Source organism: Rhinoderma darwinii, chromosome 2, assembly GCF_050947455.1.
Source record: "Rhinoderma darwinii isolate aRhiDar2 chromosome 2, aRhiDar2.hap1, whole genome shotgun sequence".
Classification (NCBI taxonomy): Eukaryota; Metazoa; Chordata; class Amphibia; order Anura; family Rhinodermatidae; genus Rhinoderma; species Rhinoderma darwinii.
In genome coordinates this window covers 274892176-274914136 of record NC_134688.1, presented here as the reverse complement: position 1 = coordinate 274914136, position 21961 = coordinate 274892176, and the positions used below count along the sequence as shown (strand labels likewise).

The 21961-nt window shown below is 41.1% G+C and overlaps 1 protein-coding gene across 1 annotated transcript in view; it reads left to right on the top strand.

Annotated features, from left to right (window-relative positions):
• Positions 1 to 21961, top strand: part of STK40 (serine/threonine kinase 40) — a 43880-nt gene that overhangs the window by 6914 nt on the left and 15005 nt on the right. The window contains exons 3-7 of the mRNA XM_075850536.1: positions 9844 to 9962; positions 14936 to 15021; positions 15522 to 15665; positions 18505 to 18732; positions 18889 to 18941. Of these exons, the coding sequence (XP_075706651.1) occupies positions 9851 to 9962; positions 14936 to 15021; positions 15522 to 15665; positions 18505 to 18732; positions 18889 to 18941 (623 nt within the window). The 5' untranslated portion in view covers positions 9844 to 9850. The remainder of the gene's footprint in view (positions 1 to 9843; positions 9963 to 14935; positions 15022 to 15521; positions 15666 to 18504; positions 18733 to 18888; positions 18942 to 21961) is intronic.

The window sequence follows — 21961 nt, the reverse complement described above, 5'->3', positions numbered from 1 at the left end:
CTAGGGCCACATGTTGGATATTTCTAAAATCTGCAGAATCTGGGCAATAAATATTTAGTTGCGTTTCCCTGGTAAAACCTTCTGTGTTACAGATTTTTTTTTATTACAAATGAATTTCGGCAAAAAAAATGAAATTTGTAAATTTCACCTCTACTTTGCCTTAATTCCTGTGAAACGCCTAAAGGGTTAAAATATTTTCTGAATGTGGTTTTGAATACCTTGAGGGGTACAGTTTTCAAAATGGGGTGATTTATGGGGACTTTCTAATATATAAGGCCCTCAAAGCAACTTCAGAACTGAACTGGTCCCTGAAAAAATAGCCTTTTGAAATTTTATTGAAAATATGAGAAATTGCTGCTAAAGTTCTAAGCCTCGTAACGTCCTCGAAAAATAAAAGTACGTGAAAAAAAATGATGCAAACATAAAGTAGACATATAGGAAATGGTAACTAGTAACTATTTTGTGTGGTATTACTATCTGTTTCACAAGCAAATACATTTAAGTTTAGAAAAATGCAAATTTTTGCAAATTTTTGCTAAAATTTGAAGTTTTTCACAAATAAATATTGAATTTATCGACCAAATTTTTTCACTAACATAAAGTACAATATGTCACGAGAAAACAATCTCAGAATCGCTTGGATAGGTAAAAGCATTCCGGAGTTATTACCACATAAAGTGACACATGTCAGATTTGAAAAAATAGGCTGTGTCCTGAAGGCCAAAACAGGCTGTGTCCTAAAGGGGTTAAAACACAATGTAGGCCTACGTATTCTATCACTTTTATTATATGGCATTTAGGAGGCTAGTCGCCTGTACCTATCAGGTATTTGGAAATACATAGCTCGCTACCATGTCTCCCAGATTAGGGTGCTCGAACAGTACTCTTCATACGTGACCTATAAAGAGGTTCTCTGATTTGCATTATCAATACTTGTTAGAGTCCCTTCAACAAAAAGCAACGCACAAAGTGTACCCCTTTTTGGACTCCATCGATCAACTGTTATCTGTGGGAAAACATGGCAGTAACTTTCCCTGCATCGCCACCACAGGGGAAACTAAGCATTACACAGTGCCGATTCATATTAACTGGTTGTGTAATGTAACTGGCTAAGAGATGAGGATCCTGAACAGGGAACCCCCTCTAATAGCTCTGACTTCCCTAATAGGGTATATGAACGTGGGATTCCTAGACTGGACAACCCATTTTAGTGCTTACGCAACATTTAGCAGCAATAATTAAAGCAGTTAGTCATTCACTTTTCAGTGTTAAGGATTTATAGCCCAGTTGTTTGCACAACTGTTTATTTCCCATTATACAGTGCTGTAGAGCCGGGGACCTACTAACTATAATCCACAAGTGTAGTATTGTCCCAGGCTGTAGATTGTAAAATTGATGGGCGATGTGTGTGGACTATTATAGGCGTTCTTTTTGACCACCGCAAGAGTAGAAGACTAGGTATGCAACGATAAGGCGGCTGGGGAGGGCCAACGAAGAAGAGGCACATGCAAAGCATTATGGGGCTTGTAGTAAACGCCGTCTCAAGTGCCATCACTTGTGCCTCCTCTGAATCCCTCACCGAATCGTATCCGTTCATAGTGGCACAGCGGTGGGAGAAAGTCGGAGAAAAGTTACATATGGTCAATTATATCCATTGTTAACCCTTCCTGTGACAATTTCTAGCACTTAGGCCTTATTCACACGAGCGTATTTCACGTCCGTGTTACGGTCACACGGACCTATGCAATGGGGCCATTCAGACCTTGTGTTTTTTACGCAGCGTGTCTGCTGTATGAAACTCACTGCATGCCCTATACTTGTGCGTTTTTTGCGCATCACGCACCCCTTGAAGTCAATGGGTGCGTGAAAATCACGGACCGCACATGGACTCACATCAGAGTGCCATGCGTTTTTTACGTAACTGTTGCTAAAGAAATGATGAGGAAAAAAAACACCACCTTCAGTTTATTTTGCTGACGTAAAAAACGTGAGACGCAAGGATCACATACGTGTGTAAAAAACGCAGACACGCACTGTACACAGATGTCACACGGAATTGCAACGCATTTTTTTTACGCTCACAAAACGGACACATTTGTGTGAATAAGGCCTTAGGGAGATTTTAGGAGAAAACGCCATCTGAACAACCCCTTTAACGCGTTATCACTTAGATGTACGTGATAAGCGTCATAGCGAAGTATGGAGCACGCTCACAGGCTGAGTGCGCTCCATGCTCAGCGGCTGTCAGCCGTGTTGTACAGCTGACACCCGGGACTAACGGCCAGGAACAGCGATCGCGCTATTCCTAGCCGTATAACCCCTCAAATGCTGCGGTCAATCGCGACTGCACCATCTGAGGCGTTGAAAAGAGGGGGGCGACCCCCTCCGACATCTCATCGGTGCCCCCATAACGCGATCGGGGGGTGCCGATATTGGTCATGGCCCTCAGGACGTGCCTCCGGCACGGCTTAACAGACTCCTGTAAAAATGACTGCACACTGCAATACATTAGTATTGCAGTGTATTGTACCAGCGATCTAACAATCGCTGGTTCAAGCCCCCAAGAGGGGCTAATAAAATGTGTCAAATAAAAATGTACTGACGTTTATTAGTGGTGAAAAAAAAAATAATTAAAAGTTCAGAAAAACCCCCTTTTCCAATTTTTCTCTAAAGTAATGTAAACAAATTTTGCTATCGCAATGTCCGTAAAAGTCTGAACTATTATAATATACCATTATTTAACTCGCACGGTGTAGGCCGTAAAAAACAAGAATGTAAAATAGCAAAATCGCTGTTTTTTTGGTCACCTTAGCTCCCAAATAAAATGTAATAATTGATCAAATAGTTATGTACCAATGAAGACTACAGCTCATCCCGCAAAAAATAAGCCCTCACCGCTCAATCCACGGAAAAGTATAAAAGTTATGGCTCTCAGAATGTGGTGAAACAAAACAATTTTATTTTATTTTTTTAAACTAGTAAAATCTAAAAAAATAAAACTATATAAATTTGGTATCCCCATAATTTTATTGAGTTGCAGAATTAAGTTAAGTTGTCGTTTTTACCGTATGGGGAAAGCCGTAAAACGGAAAACCAAAAAACAATGTAGATTTTTCTAATTTCAGCCCACAAATATTTTTTTTGTAGTTTACCAGTACGTTAAATGGTACTTTAAAAGTTGCCATTAGAAACTGCAACTCCTCCCTTAGGCCTCATGCACACTTCCATCACCGTTTTCACGGCCGTTTCTGACGTATCCGTGTGTCCGTTATGGTATCTGTGTGTACTCCGTGTTTCTGTTTCAAACGGACTTTGTGCTTCCGTGTTTCCATTAAAAAAACGGAAGGTATTGAACTTCATTTGAACTTGTCACATGTCCCAGTCTGTGAACTTTAGCACGCCCTGCCGTTGCTAGGGCAACGGATCCGTCAAAAACGGACGTCAGCATTCCGTGTGCTGTCCGTTGTTTTCACTGACCCATTGACTTCCTGAGGACGCAGATACCATTCATCGTGGCAGTCTCTAGCACTGGGTCCCCTCATTCCGCTGGCCTACAGCTGCTATAATGGTAGTTGGTGGCCGCAGCCCTAATCTTTCACTGGGAGACTGGCCCAGGTGGCATATGCCCCCCACCACAGATGTGAAGCATTTGGTTGATGTTATTGCAGCTAATGGTGGTGCAACTAGTTACCCATGAGAAAAAGTAACTACCCCCTTTTAATGTATATTGTGGGTGCTGGTACTCTTACAGTAGTCTAAGACTGTATTCTTGGGTTTCCCACTGTGTGTAATACTTTTGTAAACTGTAGTGTGACAAATCTGCAGGAATAGGGGACATCTGGAGGGAGGTGAGTGCATTTACACAACACTACGTATACCAAAGTTTTAGTGAAGATTGTACAGATCCGATGTTCGATTTTAGTGTCTAGGTGGCATTGTAGTGTAAGCAGTATGTACTTTTTACAATACCAGTCATGAATATATACAACCGGTTTAACTATACATAGATTTCTCATGGAAATCCGTGACATCATTATTTTGTTAGTTGCTGACTTGGTGGGTAGTGTGTGGTAACAGTCCAGTTTCCTATGTTTACTCATCTGTACCATAAATATAGTGATCTTAGTTTCAATTTTACTGTGGAGTCCGTGGGTGTTGTAGGACGGGCCTCTATGGTCTTGTATGTGTCTGTCTTTGTTTTTTAATAGACAGGAAATTTATGAGGCTTAATAAACTTCCTTGTAATTAAAGTGATCATCCGGTCCAAAGTAAAAATGTTACTATACAGAGCAAATGTATCGTAAACCTACATGGTGCCCTCCTTTTTGAATGAAGCTGCAGCCGTACGTCCATTCTGGTGCCACCTTTCTATGTATGTAAAATGACTGCCAGTCTCTGGCTACCCTAATCACAGTGGGCTTTGGTAGACTGATGTCAATGCCTCCTTGGACTAGCAGTGCTGTAGGTCCAGCCTGTCTCTTCCCTGTTGCAGGGGTTCTGGCTGCAGCTTTGTGTGCCTTTTTTTTTTTTTTTTTTTTTTTTTTTTTTTTTTTTTTTTAATCTAATGGGCAAAGCACCTGTGAAACCCACACTTCCAACCTTATCTCCTTAGTTTACACACCTTTAGCCAATTAGCTCTTTCAGAAATCCTTAATAGAGAGGTTCACAAAGGCCTTGATCACATTTGCGTTGGAGGCTCTGTTAGGGGCCTCCGTCACTGATCAGGCCAATAATACCATGTTCTCTATTGTTTCAGGTAAAACCACAGACACCCGACGGAACCTATTTAAGTCAATGGGTTCCATCAGCCATTGATGGTGTCCGTTGTGCAACGGAACCAGCACTTCTGGTATCCATTGTTTTGTTCCTCTGACGGAGCAAAACAATGGAAACCCAGACGTAGGCGTGGACCCAGCCTTATTTTTCTCCCTGCACTGTAGATGTTTACTCAATGGGCTCAAGGGCATGTCTGGATAGTATAATTCAAGGACGTAACTGTTGAAGTGTCGTTTGAACCCCATCCGAAACCGCATGAGCTTTTACCACAATTTGTTGCCTTTTTTTTAATGCGGTTGTTTTTTTTTTTTCGCAGCCGCATAGAAAAATGCATTAAATCGTGTTTTTCGGGTTAGTTTGTTTCCCGATGTGGTTCTAATTGCAACGTATGAATGGACCCAAAGGGTAGCGGGGATTTAAATGGAGTAAAGAGAAGTTAAACAAAATGTTTCTGGGCCTTTGGAACTATTCCCTAGTACTTCCTTTTGTAGTCTATTTGGCAGATCTGTCGCCTTGAATTGGCAGCCTTAATATTTGATGTGCCAAATTTGGTGAGGATGCCTAATGATAGGAGTGCTGATATGTTGGTGAGAGGATGAATTCGCAAGTGGTGTAAAAAATCACCAGCGAAATTTCCTTAATACATGCAGATTTGTGTATTTTGTGTCCATGATTTTTCTTTCTGGGTTAAACTAAACACGTGAATTTTACAGAAAAAACAGTTTCCGTTTCCATCGCCTTTTGATTTTGTTTTGACGGAATTAATAGTGTAGTCGACTACGGTATTGGTTCTGTCAAAACGACGGAGCCCCTGCACAATGGAGAACAACGGAAACCATTGGCACCGGATCCGTCACCATTGAAACCTCTGGTTTCCGTTTGTGTCCGTCACGGCTCCGTTCCGATGGAAAGCTCAGACGGAACGTCGGAACAGAGCCCTGACACCGATGTGAACGCAGCCTTACTGATCTATTTTGTAGGGAGCTATAATAGGTATTTCATGGAGGGGCATGAGCACTCTATTGTACTGATTTCATATGGAGGTTTTTTCTGTATACATAAAATTGCACAGAATAATGGTCTTTTAGGGGGGTGGTCCCCTCAAAGAAACAAGTACTTGGCATGTAGGTTAAAGTGTGTAATGCAGTCAGTAGACATGTACAGCACACACAACCTTCTCGTTTTTTGTTTCCAGGATGGCTCCCCTCTCACTCCTGGCCCCCAGGATGGCTTCATCCTGGGAATTTTAAGTTAAGGGGGGTTAGATTCTCTGCTCAGCATCCCCATCTTTTAGAAAGAGTGAGGAGCGGTTACAAAGAGTGTCTGTTGCTGTGGAGTACCAGTTCTGTGCTAACAAACCTTTGATGTGAATGAGAACTGTGTAGTGCTTCATTTCTCATGTAGTAGTGCTGCAGGGAAATTAAACACTTAGGCCTTATTCACACAAGCGTGTCCGTTTTGCTCGCGTAAAAAAATTCAGCTTTTTTTGCGTTGCAGTTACGTGTGACATTCGGCTGCACATATGTCATCTGTATGTCATGCGTTTTTCATGTCCGCAAAAAAAACAAGGTGTTTTTCTTTTTCTCATTTATTTAACTGTTGCGTGAATCGTGGACAGCAAACCGATGTCCGTGATTTTCACGCACCCATTGACTTCAATAGGTGCGTGATGCGTAAAAAACGGACAAGTATAAGACATGCAGTGAGTTTCATGCAGCGGACACACGCTGCGTGAAAAGCACTGAATGGCTCTATTGAATTGCATAGGTTCGTGTGACGTCCATTGTTTTAACGCGCATAACACGGATGTGAAATCCACTCGTGTGAATAAGGCCTTAGTGAGATTTCCCCACTGATTACAGCGGATCGCTGGGGGTCCCAGCACGGGGACACTTTTTGATCGAATTGTCGAGGCACCTTTCTCACAAGTAGGCACTGTAAAGCGTTGAACCCCTTTTAAGGCCGGGTACACATGTAGCAGAATTGCCAACGCGGCACATAATCGCTGGATGCCGGGTCTGCAGAGCACTGCGGGGCACCAGGTAAACTGCTCTCCTCCCATTGCAACAATGGGAGGAGAGCAGTTTTTTGGGGTCTTTTATTTTACTTGGTTAAAAACAATATGGACTTGTGGATTTTGCTGCAGATCTACTTCATGGCCTATGATAAGAGGGGACTGCGCGTGTTACCGTTAAATGTATATGTAACTGGTAAGAAAAACCAGAATGAAAGCTTGATGAATAGTTGAGAATCTGACGTGTTTCTATTCCGTTTTGCTTTCTCCAGATGATCAGGACAAGTGGATTTCAATATGGGTTACAGTAGTCTAGGCAAATTTAGGCATTTTGCCTGAAGGCTGCCTGGAATTTGGTTTGCATGGAATAAAAGTGTTCCCACGCACCTCTGAGTAAACGTAGAAAGGAGCTTTGTCCTACAATTAATGCTCCTATAAACACCGGCGCACTTGGCTTTACACATCTCATTCATTAGGCCGGCAGTAAGTATGTTGACATATTATTAGTTCATTGCCTTGTTAACATCTTCACTGCTGTAATGGCTTTGTTTATGGCCACACACTATATAAAGTTGTATTTTGCAAACTGCAAATGAGAAAATAGGTTACTGAACAAATCTTTTGTTCTGTATGTGATATGTAAACGAAATAAAACACAAGCTCCACTGGTTGTTGTTCTGGTGATGTTATGTGTCTCTGATTATTTGAAGTCTTCTTAGCTGGAAGCTGTTCAAGGCTTTTGGATCTGCGGCTCTTCTCTTGACAGACAGCAGAGTTGTGAGATGTCACCCAGCCCTGTTGCTAGTAAATGGCAACCTGTGCAGCGTGGTTCAGGAAAGTAGAAGGGTGTGGGGAGGATTGTTTATAGGTGGAAACCAAGGCAACTTTACAGTACAGTTGTCCTTGTAGTCTCTCCGCCTTCGTCTTCTGACTTAAGATCAGTTTCACTGCTATCCTGAATGGCAAACGGTAGCCAGTAGATGTTAAACTCAGCTGTTTGAGAACCACTTGGGTCAAAACGTAAAAAAATATAGTTTTGCCCACGTTGTGGCAAGCTGGCCCCCTTGATATTTTCTCTATTTGGAGTTTTCTCTGCCGTGCGTTTTGCTCCCACACCAACATAGCATGTATCGGACATATGCTCCGTCTAACGTGTAGAGGAGTAAATTCCTCCTACATGTGGTGGAGCATGATCCAGTAATGCATAGAAAGGGCTGGCACAGGGGTATCTCCCGATCTTCAGAAACCCAAGTCTACTGATGTAAGACTGCGGGATGGATGTGAGCTTTCTTTTTCTCTGGTTTCACTAATACGTACATCCTTGCAGGCATTGGTATGTGAATCAATAAAGTGGCATTTCACTTAGTTTGTTCAGACGTTGAGTTGCGGTTAAAACTGCATATGTTTTTACTGCGTTTTGATGTGTTTTTTTCACTGCAATCCCATTGGAATACGTATTTAAAATTGTAGTAAAAATGCGTGTGGCTTTAGGATTCTTTTTTTTTTTTTTTTAAAGCGATTTTAACTGCACTTCAACCGCAAGGTCTGAATACACCTTTTAAAGTAAGACTCTGGGACCAAGGTTGAGGGTTTTGACAATGTGTGTTTCCATATCTGCTTCCTCCCTGGAGATTAGTTTATATGTATACAGCTAGTCCTGAAAGATGCAGACATGGAAGTAAGCACAGATTTATTTATTAATGCATAAGGTCTTTTTCTTTTCTTTCTTTCCCCAATGTCCAAATGACCCCCCCCCCCCCCACCCCCTGCCCACAAAAAAAAAACCTGATCATGGGACATGGCTGGTCCCATTGAAATGAATAAGATCCGTCAATTAATCAGTATGTTTTTAACAAAAACAAAAAATGGTTTAACCCAGCTTATGTTTTACTTTGTGAAACTTTGAGCTTTTTATCTGCTCCGTCTATTGCTGGCCAAACACTAGAGCTTTCTCAGGGCTATTTTCTGAATGACTTGTGGTTCACAGTTGGTCTATGAAAGTTGTTGTTCTGGACCACAACACCATAAGTTAAAATGACTAATCGCTGCTCAATCTCTGCCTTGATCTGTGACCTGGGTTGACCTAGGCTTGGCTTATGTTGATGGAAAGTTTTTCGTGCCAAACAGATTTGCACCCCAAGTATTGCCGACAACTCCACCTGACAACAACCACATAAATCCAACCTGCTGTGTCACAAAAAGGTGGTATCAATCGGCAGAAAATGTTCTAAATCGACTTTGCCGCGGTCTAAAATCTCTAATTTATATCCAGCTTAATTTTGCTTCCATGGTAAAAAATGAAATTCTCCGTTTAGTGACCATTGTTTAATACAAAACGAAGGATAATGGACACTGATGCGGTGGAACGTTCAGCTTGATGATTGGCTGATTTATCTTTTCTGAACAGCTCTGATAGGGCGTTGTCTTTACACTTCTGTTGTAACGTTGTATGGGATTACAGGTACCAGCTTTCGTCACATGTCCAATATAAAGAAATACTTTAGGGACATATAAGATCAGTATTTAGTTTACCACTCCTGTGATGAAACATGTGGGACTCTGTTATTCTCTCCTCTTGGTAATGAATAACTTGCACATGGCTGTCCTTGGTGTTATTATGCAGTCCGTGCTCATGTAACCCAGTGCCGTTATGTAATAATGTCGTCATTTTTACACTGCTTTGCATGGTCCCTGGGGAAATTAACCATTGCTATTGCCGCTTATTCTACAATGTGGACAAATCATAATTGAGAAATTTAGTGTGCGCCGCATTCTAGCATTTGATTCCTAGTCTGACCTTCCATAGGTATTTTTCACCCAAAAGTCCTAATTGCGGTCTTTAGCCAGATTGCTAGATGTTCATTTTATGTCTGAAAACGTAGATGACCTGTCAGTTTCACTGATGTGTATGATATCCTACTGTACGCTCTTGTGAAGGCAGATGGAGAACCGACTGTAATATCAGTAGGTGGAGAATCTGTGCAGGCAAAAGGCATGCACATGAGTAAGTGAGCAAGCAGCATTTCACCCCAGACATCCTTTTTCTTTTCCAGGTAGAGGATGAAGAGAAGAGCATCTGAAAGGGATTCTGGTGAGACCTCTGCCAGATCCAAAGCACTTTGCAGCAGTATCTCTGGAAGTAATGCCAAGAGGGCTGGGCCGTTCATTCTGGGTGAGTGGGAAGGGCTTTTGTTAGCTTGCAAAGCCTTGGTTTGTTTAGACGTGTAACAGGACCAGCGCGATGCCATAGTAATGAAAACCCACATACAGGTGCTTCTGGGGCCGTCATGTTGCCTGACCTGCACACTTTCTGACTTTTACCAAATACAGAACAAGAATGAATGTGAATCAGGTGGGCATCTCGTGGGTGTAATTTGGCACCTGCTTTTTTTGTGTGCATTATGCTTAATTAAACGTCCTGCTGTAGGCTGGACTATGAAACCACAGAATGCACCTATGGCAGGTGGTACACGTTTGTGGTATATTAGACTGGGTTCACGTGGTGCTGTTTGTTGTGTTTTTAGCATGCAATTTTTTTTTTTATTATTGGTAGATAATCTCCCATGTGTCTTAACCCCTTAATGACCGGGCCTGAAAAGTCCTTAAAGATGCTCTGTCACCACTTTATAAGTGCCCTGTCTCCTACATAAGGAGATAAGCGCTATAATGTAAGTGACATCAGTGCTTTTTATTTAAAAAAACAATCATCTATTTTTACCACTTTATTAGCGATTTTAGATTTATGCTAATGAGTGTCTTAATGACCAAGTGGGGGTATTTTTACTTTAGACCAAGTGGGTGTTGTACAGGGGAGTGTATGACGCTGACCAATCAGCGTCATGAACTTCTCTCCATTCATTTACTCAGCGCATAGGGATCCTGCTAGAACCTTATGTGCTGTCTTATACCAACACATTAACAATACCGAAGTGTTTAGACAGTGGAATGTCTTCACTGTCTAAACACTTCAGTATTGTTAATGTGTTAGTATAAGACAGCACATAAGGTTCTAGCAGGATCCCTATGCGCTGAGTAAATGAATGGAGAGGAGTACATGACGCTAATTGGTCAGCATCATACACTCCTCTGTACAACACCCACTTGGTCTAAAGTAAAAATACGCCCAGTTGGGCATTAAGCAACTCATTAGCATAAATCTAAAATCGCTAATAAAGTGGTTAAAGTAGATTGTTTGTGTTTTTTTAAATAAAAAGCACTGCTGTCACCTACATTATAGCGCCAATCTCCTTATGTAGGAGACAGGGCACTTATAATGTGGTGACAGCGCCTCTTTAAAGAGGCTCTGTCACCACATTATAATTGCCCTATATCTTCTACATAATGGGATCGGCGCTGTAATGCAGACAACAGTGGTTTTTATTTTGAAAAACTATAATTTTTTAGCAAGTTATGAGCAATTTTTAGATTTATTCTGATGAGTTTCTTAAAGACCAACTGGGCGTGTTTTTACTTTGGTCGCGTCATACACTTCTCTTTACAACGCCCACTTGGTCAAAAGTAAAAACACGCCCAGTTGGTCATTAAGAAAATCATTCGCATAAATCTAAAATTGTTCATAACTTACTCAAAAGTGATTGTTTTTCAAAATAAAAACCACTGCTGTTCTCTACATTACAGCGCCAATCAGATTATGTAGGAGATAGGGCACTTATAATCTGGTGACAGAGAATCTTTAACCCCTTAAGGACACGGCCAATTTTGGCCTTGAGGACAGAGCAATTTTTTTAACATTTCCCTCTTTGCATCCCGACGCTCATAAGTCTTTTATTTTTTGTACAACGTAGTTGTATGAGACTTTGTTTTTTGCAGGACTAGTTGTACATTTTTTGGTACAAATACATTATCGTTTAATTTCTATACATTTTTAATTAGATTAAAATTCTGAAAAAAAGCAGTTACGCAGCAGTTTTAAGATTTCTTTTTTTTTACACCATACACCGATCATCATAAATAATGTTATACATTTGTTGTACAGGTTGTTACGGTCGTGGCGATACCAAATATGTCTATTTCATGTTTTGGGACTTATATTTTAAAAAGTTTGTTTATTATAAAAAAATGTGTGTTTCTGTGTATTTTATTTACTTTTTATTTATTTATCATAATTTTTTTTTTTTTTACATTCATTTAACTTTTTTTTTTTAATCCCATAAATGGATTTATCATTTTGATTAGCTTTCATCGCGGCGTTCAAAGGGTTAACGGCGGAGAGAAGATGTTTCTCTCCTCTCCGCTGTCAGAGCGGGGCCGTGGCTGTGTATTACAGCCGTTGCCCCGCTCTCGTTCGCACACACAGAGACGGCAGAGACTGCTGTCACACAGGACGAGTATGCTCGTCCTAATGCGCAAAGTGCTCGCCGCTCAGGACGAGCATACTTGTCCTGTGTCGGCAACCAGTTAATGACCAGCTAAATTTTTCTATTTTTGCCTCTCTGCCTTTCAGCAGCCATAACTTGTTTTATTTTTTTCATTGACGTGGCTGTATGAGGCCTTGTTTTATGCGAGAGAAATAGTATTTTTACGGCATGAATATGGGAAAAAGCGATTCTCTGCATTTTTTCTTTATTTTTTATCTCGTTCACGTTTCACACTAAATAACCCATTCGATTTAATTCTTCAGGTTATTATGGCCGTATAGATGTCGAATATGTGTCGGTTTTTATTTAGTGTAGGGGCAATAAAATATATTTTATGCAAAATAATGACTCTTTGGGACTATTTTTATTTATTTATTTTACTTTTTTTAACCCCTTCCCGACATTTGACGTATCCATACGCCAAAGTCGGGTAGTGAAAGTATGGAGCGGGCTCACGCAGTGAGTGAGCTCCATATGATGGTGTCTGCTGTATGTTCCTGCCGACACTTCAGAGTAACTAGCGGCATTGAGCGCGATCCCGCTAGTTTAACCCGTTAAATGCTGCGGTCAATACCGACCGCAGCATTTAAATAGTCAGTATATAGTATTGCAGTATATCGTGCAAGCGATCTAACGGTCACTCGTTGAAGTCCCCTAGGGGGACTAATAAAAAAAGTAAAAATGTTTTTGTTTTTTTTTTTGTGTGTAAAAAAACCTTAAAATTAAAAGTTCAAAAAACCCTCCTTTTCCCATTTTCCCCCTAGAGCATAGTAAAAAAATAAATAGATAAACATAATAATTGGTATCGCCGTGTCCGTAAAAGTCTGAACTATTACAATATATAGTTATTTAACCCGCACAGTGAACGCCGTAAAAAAATAATAATTGTAAACGCCAGAATGTCTATTTTTTTGGTCACCCAAAACATGAAATAAAAAGTGATCAAACCGTCCCATGTACACCAAAATGGAATTATTAAAAACTACAGCTTATCCTGCAAAAAATACGTCCTCATACCACTTAATCTACGGAAAAATATAAAAGTTGTGGCTCTCGGAATTTGGCGGCACAAGATACATTTTCTTTTTTACACTTAGGTTTTTCCTTGTAAAAGTAGTAAAACATAGAAAAAACTATATATATTTGGTATCGCCGTAATCGTATTGACCCGCAGAATAAAGTTAACATGTTGTTTTAATTGCATAGTGAATTCCGTAAAAACGGCGCGCAAAAAGCAATGGCGGAATCGCTGTTTTTTTTTCTTACATTTTTTCGCGTTTTCTAGTACATTATACTGCAAAATAAATGGTGCTAGGAAAAACTACAACTAGTCCTGCAAAAATCAAGCCCTGATAGTACTATATCGCCGGAAAAATAAAGACATTATGGCTTCTGGAATGTGGGGAGTTGAAAACGAAAATCTGAAAGTTGTTTACGACGGGAAGGGGTTAATCCCATTAAGGCTGGATTCACACGAGCATGTTTGGTACGTAATGGACGGAACGTATTTCGGCCGCAAGTGCCGGACCGAACACCGTGCAGGGAGCCGGGCTCCTAGCGTCATACTTATGTACGACGCTAGGAGTCCCTGCCTCTCTGCAGGACAACTGGCCCGTACTGTAATCATGTTTTCAGTAGTTCCACGGAGAGGCAGGGACTCCTAGCGTCGTACATAACTGTGATGCTAGGAGCCCGGCTCCCTGCAGTGTGTTCGGTCCGGTACTTGAGGCCGAAATACGTTCCGTCCTTTACGGACCGAACATGCTCGTGTGAATCCAACCTAAGGGATAACATTATTTATAACTTTATTTTTTACTTGTAATGTATTAGCATACTCCTGTATGTTTATACATCATACTGTGTCACTATGACACAGGCTGCTGTTAGGGCAGCACGTAGTGTGCCCGAACAGCAGGCAAACGGAACAGACAGCCCTTGGATCCTTTCTAGGTCCCCAGGCCTGACGGCAGAGTAATTCCCCAGTGTTTGATCGCATTAACGGAATCCTGGTGATGCGATCAGAGAGGGGAATTCCCTTTGATCATGCCGCGGTCAAAGGGTTAAACAGCTGGGGTCCGAATGTTTTCCAACCCCCAGCTGTATTCAGGAGGCTTCTCAGCGACTCCAAAAGTAGTTGTTGTAGACTAGGGACCTGCACCGCCTGAAGTCAAAAGACGGTGGGCGGTCGGGAAGGAGTTAATGGGAGTTCATCAACCAAAAAACAAAAAAAACGCATGCTAAAAGCGTTGCGTTATTTTTCTTCCATCGGGGGTACATGAGGGAAGGAAAATAAGCTTTCCCGAGGTACATGCTAAACGTAGCGACAAGCAATGTGAATAATGTTTACATTTCACACGTCCCCAAACAGTAGTGCGACTGCGCTCTAATAGATGTGAATGGGAACTATACCAGTCACATGATTGTGGCTTTTGCCATGTCTTGAAATTGCTATCTGCGATTGGTATTGTACAGCTGGGGTATATACAGTAATACATTTTTCTCCCTATGTGTTGCTTGCAATCCATTATATACAGTGAAAATTTGTCTTCTAGAGAGCTGGTCCTCTCAAAGAGGAGGCCATTTACTGTATAATGTGTAGAGGAATTTAAAATTGGCCACAGAAATGTCAGCTCTAGATCAGGGGTAGTCTATTGGTGATCTTCCATTATGTACTGCATGGATGTAATAGATTTTATATTGTTTTCCCCTCCTTTTGAATTTAAGTTGTTTTTTATATTTATATATATATATATTTATTTTTTTTTAGGGCCACGATTAGGCAACTCTCCTGTGCCCAGCATTGTGCAGTGCTTGGCACGGAAGGATGGCACAGACGACTTCTATCAGCTTAAGGTGAACGTTTATTCTACTTTTGTTGGTAGTTTTGACCATCCACTGAAATGGCAAGATTGTAAATAAATTGTGGATGGTTAACCGGTATATTTTTATTTCCCGTTGCTTATATTCTGCAGTGATGATCACAGATTTCCATCGCTCACTTGTCCCTTTCAAAACAGCTGATCGGTGGGGGTCCTGGGAGTCTGATCCGACCCAACCGCTATTAATGGCCTATCCTGAGGATAGGCCATCAATTTTTTTTGGCTGGAAAACCCCTTTTAAGCTATGCAGAATAACCTATTCATGTGTGATTGGCCCATCCCTGTTCTGCATACTGGTTAAAAAGCTCCTAGAACTTTCAAATCACCACATCACAAAGCATGCCGTAGAATAGTGAGGACCTCGGATTCCCTCCAGATTTTCAAAAGGAGCACATGATTTATTTATTCAAGTCTACTTGATCAATGTATTGGCACCTACAAAAAAATGTTTTGCCCATTTTCTCTATCCATTAGATACTGAGTTTGGAGGAGCGGCCAGACAAATCAGGAGAGACTCAGGAGGAGAGGCAAGGCAAAATGTTGTTACACACGGAATATTCCCTGTTATCTCTACTGCACAATCAGGATGGGGTGGTTCATCATCATGGCCTCTTTCAGGTAATGTAAACCACCGTTTTTAGTATTAAGAGGACTCTGTTTCATCATGACACCCTCATTTTAAGTCAGCCTGGTGATGAGCTGAAGGCTGCAGTTCTGACTAGAGAGACCCCCCAGGGAAACCTCTTGATGAGACAACCCTTTCAGACAAAAGTAATCAAATGTGAGTGGGACGAGAAAATTTGACACTTCTTTAGGGTTATGCCACACGGTGCATCGTTGATTGTTTTGTTGCGTTTGAAAACCGCATGCGGTCAACTGCATGCGTTTTTTGTGAGCGATCTTGCCTGAAAAATAAAATTAAGAGAATCGTTTTTTTTCTTATTTTTTTTTTTGTGTTTATCAGTAATAACAAGAGATAATTTAATACATTTTCTTTTATATAAATAACTTTTCAACATATATTGCTATAAATATTGTTCATAACTTCACAACTTTTAACCTCTGCAAATACTTTAGTTTGACATTTTTCCAATTGTATTTGATTATCTAATTGATTATAACTTCTGTGTTCCCCGGCAGTGAACAGGTTGACTGAATTTATAATCAGTGATGCACTGCGTGTACTATAGTGCCACAGTGCCCACACATAGTGCTAGTGTGCCCACACATAGTGCTAGTGTGCCCACACATAGTGCTAGTGTGCCCACACATAGTGCTAGTGTGCCCACACATAGTGCTAGTGTGCCCACACATAGTGCTAGTGTGCCCACACATAGTGCTAGTGTGCCCACACATAGTGCCAGTGCCACAGTATCCACATGTAGTGACAGTGCCCACAGTGCCACACCCCCTTGCAGATAGCACCCCCACCCCCATGTAGATCGTAGCACCACCCCCCCCTCCCTTGCAGATAGCACCTCCCACGTGTAGACCGCAGCACCCCGCTGGGTCTGTTCTCTATGTATGGGAGACATAATAGCCATTAGGCTCCGCCCACTAGCTTTGAGACCAGAGGGAAAAACTGCTAAAAAAAATGTCATATAATAGTCATAAAATGTGTCATTCCTCATGTACACATGACAGATAATTCTGAAAAGCTAGGTATGCTTTAACCTAGCAGGGCACTGAAGAGTTAAAAATGCCTAGACGTTACCCTGTTGGCAGAATACTTTGTCACAGTGCTGACACAAACTATTGTGATGACTGTCAGTAAATGACAACTGCCTCATGCGTGTTGTATGGAGAAGACGGGCAGCCCTGAATGTGAGCCAAAAGGGAGAAGCGTGTACGGTATATGTCCTGATGGCGTTCCTATATAATGCTGCACTTCCATCATATATTGTTTTGTGCTGTGACGCTTGGTGTGCCGCTTTAGAAGTTACCTGAATGTAAGAACTTTTTATCCAGGCTGAACATATTGCAGCAAACATAGTGTGTTGTGCACTAGTTATTTTTCAGGAAACCGTATTATTATTTTTTTATATTATAAACCAGGACATGTCTTTGAAAGAGGGCATGCAGTGGTTATACGCTTGACTGGCATCACTTTTAGGGAGGTTTAGAAATGTGTTGGTTACATTTCCGCAGCCCTTTTCCTGCTCATTCTGATCAGTTCGATTACCGTGTCTCAGGGGAAGTGTTAAAACCCCTCCTAGTGGGGTCTACACTGCCGTGTCTTCTGACTCCAGGATTTCTTTTTCATGTTTTCTGCCTCTTGTATACGTTTACATGAGATTAAAATAAACGTGGAACAGATTTTCCAAGATGTTTTTAAAAAAAATAAATGTCTATACAAGGAAAATAATCCTTAAAGAGAACCTGTCACCTGCCCAAAAAACGGCAGTTGACATCTGAGTTAGATTGCAGGAGCCGGCCTCACAGATTCTGATGCGTTTGTTTTCTAACCCCCACCATTCCTGAGATATCGGGTCAGCATATCAATTACTATTCGGCATGTTAAGGCTCTTTTACACCTAACAATTATCGGGCAAATGAGTGTTCATATGAACGCTCGTTCCTGATCATCGCCCTGTGTAAACAGGGCAAGGATCATGCCGATAAACCAGCAACCGTTTTATGCTGTATTAAATATTCTCGTTGTTGGCAGCACATCTTCCTGTGTAAATAGGGAGTTGTGCTGCCGACATGATGGAAATTTCTGGGGACCAATGCATCCCTATACATAAGCAAGCATCGCTCCTTGTTAAAGGAGCAAACGAGTGCCGATCAATGAGCTATTTGGTTGATTGGTGCTCGTTTTCACGGCCCATGTTTGCCTGTAAAGAGACCCTTACACATGCAGATTTTGCTGAGTATTTGCGGCAGATGTTTCCTCTTCATGTTCAGCTCCCCCTAGTGGTCCTGAGCACTGGTCTGTCATAGACTGGTTTTTGCTTCCAGGAACATAAATTGCAAAGTCTGGCATCTAGGGACACACGCATTTTTACACTCAATTTGTAATGTAACAGCCCGCCACGCACCTCATTATATGTGCATAGACTTATTAAACAATGAACTGTCCCATGGGCCCTCTCATTGCATCTAACTGACCAAGAGTTGGAGGGATAAATAATTTGCACACGTGTCTTGCCGTTTTTAGTCTTCTGATTGGTATTTCTGGGGGCTGTTTTGTGGATGTGTATCTTATTGATCCCCTAACACACAATTTAAACCCTGAGCCCCAAGCCCGAAATCCATTATATGGCATACCATGTGTTAAGTCCTGGCACATTTGTCATCTGTACAGAGTCTGATTCCTGTAAAGACTGAGATTCCATCATCTGATGTTCCTTAGTGGCGCTGGAGTTTTGGAGGACCGTGCTGAAAGTGTTCGCTCTTGGATTTGAATCCAGTCTACTTTTTACGCTTCACCATCTTCTCACATTTCTTTCCTTAGGATCGAACATGTGAAATTGCTGGAGACATGGATGCCAACAAATTAGTAAGGAAGATGCGGAAGCGAATATGCCTAGTTCTGGATTGCCTCTGTGCCCACGATTTTAGCGACAAAACTGCCGACTTAATTAATTTACAGCATTACGTTATTAAGGAGAAGAGATTGGGGGAGAGAGAAACTGTGGTCATATTCTACGATGTTGTCCGAGTAGTGGAAGCTTTACACAAGGTACGTTTTTTCTTTTTCGTCAACTCCGACCAGCATTTTTTAGAAATTTTTATTCTGGCTTTATTTCATGTATCTAGTGGTATAAGATCCACATTTATGAGCCGTCAATTGAGCAGCCGTGTTTGGTACAACTTGAATGATGTTTTGTTTCTGCAGAAGAATATTGTGCACAGAGACTTAAAGCTGGGTAACATGGTGCTGAACAAAAGGTAAGCGTTCTTCATTTATTCAATGTTTGGACTGGTGTGCCAGTATATTGCAGGCTGATCCCTTGCGACACGTAGACTTGAAAGATTATAGAAGCTCATTTATCAAAACGGTCTAACAAAAGCTGCTCTTGTTGCCCACAGTAAGCATGGCTGTTAGAATACTTATTTTACTTTTATGTACTGCAGGGGAAATGAGAGCAGCTGTATTTTCCTCTAATGATAACCGTGCATCACTGCCCATAGGTCACTGTATTACGGTGATACTCTCCCCTACATTAAAATACCTTCATTCTATGGCACGCCACCATTTTTTTTAACTTTTGGACTTTGTGGGAATCTGACAGAGGAAACTGAATGCATGCTTCCGTATGAAATCTGAGGCCTACACCGGTACTGTATGACACCATACACTTCACTGGGTGCTGTATTACCATTCCATACAACTTAGAACTTGTCTGAAACCATTATTTGGCCCTGTACATAAGACTTTGGATAAGATTGACCCACAGCGATCAGCTGATCACTGGGGGCTGCATTCTAAGAAGAGACAACCCCTTTAAGTGGTTGCCGACATAGGACGAGAATGCTCGCCCTGAGCGGCGGGTACTTCGCGCGTTAGGACGAGCATTCTCGCCCTGTGTGACAGCCGTGTCCGTGTGCAATCGGCGCGGGGCAAGGGCTGTAATACACAGCCCCGCTCTAACGGCGTAGAGAAGAGGAACCTTCTCTCCGCCGTTAACCCCTTGAATGCTGCGATCAAAGCTAATAAGAGGGGGACTGCCCTTTGATCGCGTCACAGAAAATGCCTGTGAGGCGATCAAAGCCCATAACTTGTATAGCCAGACAGCCCAGGGTCCAGTGAAGGACCCCAGGGCTGTCTGACCATATTTCCTGTTAGGGCATACTGAGGTATGCCCTAACTACTGCCTCTGTACAATCTGTACACAGGCTAATGTACTGGCATATAGATCTATGCCAGTACATTACAGTTAAAAAAGAAAAATTAAAAATCCCTTTATGAGATTAAACATTTTTGTTAAATTTTTTACTATAAATAGACTTTTTAAAATAGAAGTCCCAAAACATAAAATAATATAGAAATATTCGGAATCGCCATGACCGTAACAACCTGAACAACAATTGTATAACATTATTTATGATCGGTGTATGGTGTAAAAAAAACGAAATATAAAAACTGCAGTGGAACTGCTTTATCTTTTTTTTTTTTTTTTTTTTTTTTTTTTTTTATTTATGTCTTTTCCTGCATTTTCACCAAAATAAAAGTTTATATAAATTTAAATGATAATGTATTTGTGCCAAAAAATGGTACCTACATAAAACACAACTCGTCCCGCAACAAACTGTCTCCTACAACGACGTCTTACAAAAAATAAAAGTTCTGAGAGTCGGGATGCAAAGAGGGAAATATTTAAAAAAAAATTCTGTCCTCAAGGCCAAAATTGGCGGTGTCCTTAAGGGGTTAATGAATGCTGCGTTTTATATTTGCGTGTGGTGCGTCTCCATCAAATATTTAGGGTAAGTCTTAGTTTGCACGCAAAAATGGAACTTTCCCCTGCTATATAGATGTTCCTTTTTTTGTGTAATTTCCCTTTTGAGGGAAATATATATACATTTAGTAATGTGTTTTATTAAATACTTTGTATATTTTTATATTTTTTTTCACAAATCTTCAAATCTGACTTCGAAAAGGCATTGAAAAAGAATGTGTTTGTAGCACTTTAGTGTGTTCCCCCGTAGATTAGTGTGGGTTTATGTATAAAACTATTGGCTTAATGAGGATGATTCATCTCCAGGAGTACAGCCTGTTCTGTATCAGATAATGGAGATTCCTGTGTGTATTCTACCCAGTCCAGTACATCACCCACGTACATGTACACAGAAGGGTTTATTAAGAGCGCATTTAGCAGTATCTTGTTCATTAATATTTCTGCCCTCTATAGCCTCTTGGCTACTATGCAAAGTAATGAACATAAACTTTGCAAATAATTTCAAATTAAAGGGAATGTGTAGCTAGAATGTTTTTGTTTTTTTCAGTTAAACAGTTAGTATATAAGTGATTACACATTGTTTTTAATTTTTTCACAAGTCAGGATAAATTATAAATTAGATTCTAATTTATAAAATTTCCATCTGCTGGTCACTAGAGGGAGCAATTCCCAAAATTGCAGCATTGGCAATGTGGTAAAGCAACCTCATTGCTTTATGCTGCAAATTTGGGGTAGACACACTCGCTCTAGTGTCCTCACACAATCCCCTCTCCCTTATTCTGGCTAGGGCCAGGAGAAGGAGGGGGTTGAGTCTTCAAACCTCCTTCACTGTGTGCCGCCATTTTCTGAGCGAATGCACAGTGTAGGAAGATTATATACAGTGGTAATCAGACAGTATAACACAAGCCTACACAAACGTAAAACACACATCACATACACAAACCTAACTTACCTGCTGCCGCCTCCGCTCCTATTCCTTGCGTATTCGCTGCCTTGAACATATGGCCGGAAGCCGCGACCGGAAGTCGTCATCTTACTGTCCGGCCGTGGCTTCCGGTCCACATGAAAATGGCGCCGGATTTCGCTCTGCCAAAGACCTTCCTTTTGGTCTGTGTGGGAGCGGCGCATGCGCTGTTCCCACTCAGACGGCATACGCTATAGTGAATGGAACGGCATCCGTTCGCATTCTCTATGGGGATGTATGTGCCGTATTCCATCTCTGTATGTGTCGTTAATCGACACAGAGATGAAAAAAAAAATGGCAGCCCCCATAGAGAAGTAAGAATAAGGTAAAAAGTACAACACAAGAACACAAATACAATTTATTTTAATATAATTTATCTAAAAGCAATATTATATAGAAATTTTTTTTTTTCGTGACCCCTTCCCTTTAATTTTCAGGAGCCAGACAGTCACTGCACCATAGCAGCCAAGGCAATTGACGTGCTGTGTACATGGAAGTAAATAAAGTTGTGCTACCCATGTTCATATACCCTATTGGGGAATTGAGAT